Source organism: Hemitrygon akajei, chromosome 28, assembly GCF_048418815.1.
Source record: "Hemitrygon akajei chromosome 28, sHemAka1.3, whole genome shotgun sequence".
NCBI classification, from domain to species: Eukaryota; Metazoa; Chordata; class Chondrichthyes; order Myliobatiformes; family Dasyatidae; genus Hemitrygon; species Hemitrygon akajei.
The window spans coordinates 32,811,411-32,818,227 of NC_133151.1; the positions used below are offsets into that span (position 1 = coordinate 32,811,411).

At 44.8% G+C, this 6,817-nt stretch overlaps 1 protein-coding gene across 1 annotated transcript; it reads right to left on the reverse strand.

Moving 5' to 3' along the window:
* Window positions 1-45: 45 nt before the first annotated feature.
* LOC140717544 (histone H2B-like) lies at window positions 46-499 on the reverse strand. Its single transcript, XM_073031118.1, has one exon. The coding sequence runs from the start codon at window positions 474-476 to the stop codon at window positions 102-104; it is 375 nt and encodes a 124-aa protein (XP_072887219.1). The 5' UTR covers window positions 477-499; the 3' UTR covers window positions 46-101.
* Between the last annotated feature and the right edge of the window lie 6,318 nt (window positions 500-6,817).

Sequence of the window (6,817 nt, forward strand, 5' to 3'; positions counted from 1 at the left end):
CAAATCCATGTCTCAATATTTTGTAACTCTTTAAATGAAACCGTGAGTGGCTCTTAAAAGAGCCTTTGATTTTCGGGTTTGTTTTGTCAGTAAACTTGTCTTTACTTGGAGCTGGTGTACTTGGTCACCGCCTTTGTTCCTTCGGACACGGCGTGCTTGGCCAGCTCCCCGGGCAGCAGCAGGCGCACGGCGGTCTGGATCTCCCGGGAGCTGATGGTAGACCGCTTGTTGTAATGGGCCAGGCGGGAAGCCTCACCCGCGATACGCTCGAAAATATCGTTCACGAATGAATTCATGATGCTCATGGCCTTGGAGGAGATGCCGGTGTCAGGGTGAACCTGCTTCATCACTTTGTAGATGTAGATGGCGTAACTCTCCTTCCTCGACCTCTTGCGCTTCTTGCCAGACTTGCTCGCCGGTTTGGACAGAGCTTTCTTGGCGCCCTTCTTGGGAGCGGGTTTCGGTGGATCAGGCATTTCCTCGTCGGTTTCAAACACAATAATAAGCAAAAGCCGTCCCGAGCGCGGATTAAATAGGCAGCGCCCAAAGTGGTATGTTAATGAGGATGGGATTGCTGAGCATTTCCATTGGCTGTATAGAGAAAGGAATCACCAATCGGAACGCTGGGGGATGGGAAGCGGCGCCAATGTGTGGCGGTTACCGCTGTCGTTTAATGCGGAAGTACAGAAGGGCAGAGACAGGCGGGGGTGCGGGCTGAAATTGAAAACGTAAACTCAAATTTCAAAAGTAGAATGCAGATAAAATCAGATGAAATATAGTAAAATTAAAGACTAAAACGTTTAGTTCATGACACAGGGCAGCAGAAGAGCGAAGGAGAGATTTGGACATTTCAATGTAAAGTTCAAATCGAGTTTATTTATGCCCAGGCGAAAGGAACATGGTCTTATGGACTCATTTAGTGACTAAAATTCTCCCGGACACTGTTGATCTCAGCTTTGACTCAACCCAGCACCTGAGGCTCCAGATTATTTATACAGGGAATACAGAAGTCCTTTGTGCTCAGATTAAAGACATGTCATTTCATTTCCACCCTGAATGCTTGATACAAAATGCTAGCGGAAGTCAGCAGGCCAGGCAGCATCTATGGAATAGAGTAAGGAGCCGATGCTTCGGGCTGAGAATCATCACCAGGACGAGAACTGATGGAAGGGTCTCGGCCCGAAGTGTCGACTGTTTACTCTTTTCCATAAAGGCTGCCTGTCCTGCTGAGTTCCTTCAGCATTTTGTGTGTGTTGCTTTGGATTTCCAGCATCAGCAGATTCTCTCGTGTTTGTGATTTATGCCTCATTCTGAGGGTGTTTTCCTCAGTTATGGAGCTCTCATTCAGGGGAAAGATCCCCCTTGCCTACTGTCTGTCACATCCTGAAAGAATCTAACAGATTTCCTCATTTTCTCATTGACTGCACAGAATACAGACCCAGCCCACTCACTCTCCTCTCACATAACCAACCCTCCATCCCTGGAACCAGCCCAGTCAGTGTGGGGAACAGTCACTGCACTCCCTCTATTGCCGGGATATCCTTCCTGAGGAAGTGTGACCAAACCCGGACACTACATTCAAGGTGTGCTCTCACCAGGGCCCTATAGAATCCCAGTGAGACATCTGTACCCCTCTTCTCCCTCCTCCTGGATCACAGGACAAACTACTGTTTGCTCTCTCATTACCTGTAGTATCTGCATGTTAACTCAAGTGAGTTGATTACAACGACATCCAGGTCCCTCTGAACATCGCCTTGTGGAAATAACTCTTACAGTTTGTTCCTGGGAATGGGTGATCTCACATTTCCCCACATTCTGTTCCATCTGCCCCATCCTCAACCATTCACCCTCCTGTTCGACATCCCCCAAACCTTCTCACTACTGACACTGTCCGTCCCGCTCTGCCACAGCAGCAGACGTAGTCACTGAGTTATGTAGCACAGAAACAGGCCCTTCAGCCCAACACATCCATGCTGACCAAGTGGCCAAACAAAACCATTGTCAGTTGCCTGCAGAGGCAATCTGCAGTTAAACTGATTGTTGGGCCCCAATCATATTGGCCCCCAATTACCACCGGGAGGTGCAGGAACGGAGATGTTTATGTTTATGGAGAGGTGCCAAGCAGGGTTGTCTTAGTGGGGGACTTTATTTTCCATAGAATTAATTAGATCTTTCTCAATACTGAGATGCACAAGATTTCTTCAGTGAATCTGAGGAGTGTTTGAAATATGATGTACAGAGCCCAACCAAAGAAGAGAACATACGGGAATTAGTTTAGGGAAACGAGCCAGACCTGGTGACAGCTAAGTGTCAGTGAACATTCTGGGAACAGTAATCGCAACTTATTTTTTGGTTATGAGTAAGAATAAAATCAGATCTTGTATGAAGGTACTGAATTGCAGTAGGGCAAGTTAGGACAGAGTAAGACAGAAGTCAAGGGACATTGATTGGGAGCAGCCACTGTCAGATAAGTCCACATCTGACATGCGGGAGTTGTTTAAAGACCAGTAGCTCAGAGTTCAGGATCAGCATGTTCCTGTAAGGAGTAAGGACAAGGATAGTAAGGTAAAGGAACTTTGGATGAGTGGAAAGATCCTACATATAGTCAGAAGGATATGGAAGGTTTATGAAGCTAAAATCAGACTGGTTATCTTTGGAAAATAAAGATAGCAGAGAAATGCTAAAGCAGGTGATAGGAAAGGCCAAATGGCACCACAAACTCTACTTGCAATGTAGGACCAAAGATAATCCCAAGGCCTTTTGATTTGTATTAATAAAACAAGGCTAACCAGAGAATGGGAAGGTCTACTCGAGATTAAAGGATGAATGATGTGGATGAAGTCAGACCAAGTGGCTGAGGTACCAAATGAGTATGTTGTGTCAATATTTACCGAGGAGAAGGAATTGAATGTCAATGAAAACAGAGTGGAGCAGGCTAATGTGCAGAGATGTGTTGAGACTAAGGAGGAGGTTGTGCTGGGACGTCTGAAAAGCAATAAGATGGATAAGACTCCAGGACCTGAAGGCATATATCCTACAATAGTGAAAGAAGCAAGTGAGCAGATTGCTGGGGATTTGACAAGGACCAGTGTGTCCCCGATTACAACATGTGAGGTCCCACAGTGCTGGTGTGTTGCAAATGTTGCAGCTTTGATCAAGAAGGTAAATGACAAGAATCCAGGAGCTGCAGCTCCTTACGGACTGTGTTAGAGAACCGGAGATGCAGCTCGATGACTTTTGTCTGGTCAGGGAAAGTGTGGAGGGGATAGAGAGGAGCTATAGGCAGGTAGTCACTCTGGGGCCTGGGGAGACAGATAAGTGGGTAACATTCAGGAGAGGGTAGGGCAAGAGGTAGATGCTCATCCTCTGCACGTCCAATTTATCAAGGCCTTTCACCATTTAATTTCAATTAGGTCACAACTCATTTTCCTAAATTCCAGTGAAGACAGGCCCAAAGCCATTAAACACTCTTCATATGACAAGCTGTTTAATCCTGGAATCAATTTCGAATACATTCTTTGTAACCCATCCAGCTCATCTTTCCTGAGATAAAGGGCCCAAAACAGCTCACAACAGTTTTGGAACGTTGAATTTGGCTTTTTTGACACTGATCAACATAAAAGACTCTGTGGTGTCAAAGTGAAAACAGACCTCTACAGAGTGATCTAAATTAATTGCAAATATAAAACACAAAATAATTCAGTGCATTAGTATTCACCTCCTTCAATTCAGTAATTAGTTGATGCACCTTTGTCAGTAATTACCATTGGCTCTGTGTGGATAGATCTCTATCCGCTTTGCACATCTGGACACTGAAAATTTTCCCCATTTTTCTTTACAAAACTGCTGAAGCTCTGTCAGATTGCATGCGGTTGATGAGTGAACAGATCTTTTCAAGTCCAGCCACAAATTCTCAATTGGATTGAGGTCTGGACTCTGACTCGGCCACTCCTGGACATTAACTTTGTTTTGAGGCATTCCTGTGTAACTTTGTTTTTATGCTTGTGGTGATTGTCTTGCTGGAAAACAAACCTTCTCCTAACTCACAGTTCACTTGCAGACTGCATTAGGTTTTCCTCCAGGATTTCCCTGCATTTTGCTGCATTCATTTTATCGTCTACATTTATGAGCCTTGCAAGACCTGCTGTAGTGAAGCATTCCTACAGCATGATGCAGCCTCCAATGTACTTCATGGTAGGGATGGTGTGTTTTTGATGATGTGCAGTGTTTGGCTTACACCAGACTTGGTGTTTAGTCAGATGGCCAAAAAGTTGAATTTTGGTTTCAACAGACCTTGGGACCTTTTTCCAGTTGGTTTCAGAGTCCCCCCTCAAGGTTTCTGACAAACTCCAGGTGAGATTTCATGAGAGTATTTTTCCCATCAGTGGCTTTCTCTTTGTCACTCTCACATAAAGCTGTGACAGTGAAACACCCAGGCAACAGTTGCTGTATGTTCAGTCTCTCCCATCTCAGCCACTGCGGCCTGTAACTTCTCCAGAGTCATCACAGGTCGCTTGGTGGACTCCATTACTGGCCCCTTCTTGCACAGTCACTCAGTTTTTGAGGATGCCTTGCTCTTGGCAGATTTACAGCTCTGCCATGTTCTTTCTATTTCTGGATGAGTGTCTTAACTGTACTCCAAGGGTATTCAGTGACTTGAATTTTTTATACATCTCCTGAATCGTGTTTTTCAATAACCGTTTTGCAGAGTTGCTTGGAGTGTTAATCTGACTTCATGGTGTAATTTCTCCCAGGATACTGACGCACCAGCAGCTGGACCTTCCAGATATCGGTGTATTTTTACTACAGTCAATTGAAACACCTTGACTGCACACGGTGATTTCCATTTAACTAATTATGCAATTCCTAAAACGAATTGACTGCACCAGTATTTATCTGGTGAGTCATATTAAAGGGGGTGAATATGTAGACAGGCAAATATTTTGTGTTTTTTTATCTGTAATTAATTTAGAACACTTTGTAAAGATCTGTTTTCACTTTGACAAAAAAAGTCTTTTTCAATTGATTAGTATCATAACAACCCAAATTCAATGCACTGTGTTTCAATACTGCAAAATAATAAAACATGAAAACTTCCAAGAGGCATGAATACTTTTCATAGGCACCTTACATGTGGGGATAGTGATTGGGAAAGGGGGAAAGGAAAGAAGACATGGGGAGGATATCAAAGAGAGATGAGAATAGAACTGTGATTGTCATGAGAGACGTAATCAGATGCAGATTGGGATACCACTGCATCGAGTACCTTTGCTCTGTGAGCTGCAACAACCACGACCTGCCAGTGGCAGCCTATTCTAGTTCTGTTTCCTATTCCCATACCGACATATCAGTGTCTTACAGCTGTCTGAACCGGTGGCAGGGTGGTAATGGGGACAAGCTGTCACTTCCTAACAAATGCTGCCTCAAATTGCCTCTGTCAACCAAATCCAGCTCCTGGCTTTTACATATGGCTTAGCTACTAAGCCCGATGGAACTGTTTCTAGTGACAGCAGAAGGTGCAAATGGGTTACTGGGATCATATAACCAACTGCTATGGGCAGATGGGGCCCGTCAGCCATGGTTGGCAGCTCCTCTAGTGGAAGGAAAATTCTGATCTCAAACCCCCACTGGCTTGTGGCTAGACCCATTCAAGGGGAAGGTTTTGGGAGTAAACTCCGAGGAAAAATCCAGAACTGGATTCCCTGTCAGTCCGATGTTCAATGCAGACGGGCAATCCTGTGACACCGCTGGTGCCTGACTGCACTGGTCTTTGTTGTTGCACTGGATTCATCAGCTGCATGGAGAGCAGGAGCCCCTGCATGGGCAACAGCTTGCTTTACATAACGTACTACCCTGGCTTGCATATTGACGTTGACAGCGAGGGCACGATATCCATGGTCGACCCTGACCAGCGGAGGGCCATCACCAACATGTCTGTCCATGGCTTCCTCTCCTGCTACAATGAGGCCAAGTACAGGTTGAATGAGCAACGCCTCACATTCCGACTGTGTCGCCTCCAATCTCGAAGGCGTGAACGTTGATTTCTTCAAATTCAGGAAATCACTATCCTCTGTTTCTTGCCACACTCCACCTCAGTGCACTTTGCACTTAATGTCAGTAAGACAAAAGAGCTGACTGAAGGATGGGTAAGGCTACAGAACACGAACCAGTCCTCAGAGGGATCAGAAATGGAGAGAGGGAACAATTTCAAGTTCCTGGGTGTCAATATCTCTGAGGATCTAACCTGGTCGCAACATATCGATGCAGCAACAGTATAAAGAGAGCAAGACAGCGGAGATATTTCATCAGGAGTTTGAAGATATTTGGTTTGTCACTTTAAAACACTCAAAACCTGATACAGATGTATTTGATATATTATTTGTTATTTCTGTTTCTGCACTATATTTAATCTACATAATACACATATCCATATACACACATTCTATAATTTACTTATTCTTTCTATACTATCATGTCCTGCATTGAACTGCTGCTGCCAAATTAACAAATTTCCTGACTCCTGCCGGTGATAATAAACCGATTCTGGTTCTGACTCTGAATTCATCCCCACAGACGGATGTGGCCAAAACATTGGGTATATTGAATGATGAGGTTCTTGATTGTGGGGGCGGGGTAAGAGTGTTCGACAGGGTTAAGAGATCTGTTATGATCTCTTATTCCTGGCAGAATGGGGCAGCAGACAGGAAGGGCCAAATGGCCTAATTCTGCTCCTGTGTCTTATGTTCCGATGGTCTCAGAACAGCTGCAGGACATTTCAAAGGGAAGATTGAGGAGCCGGACATCGTGGTGGATGGTG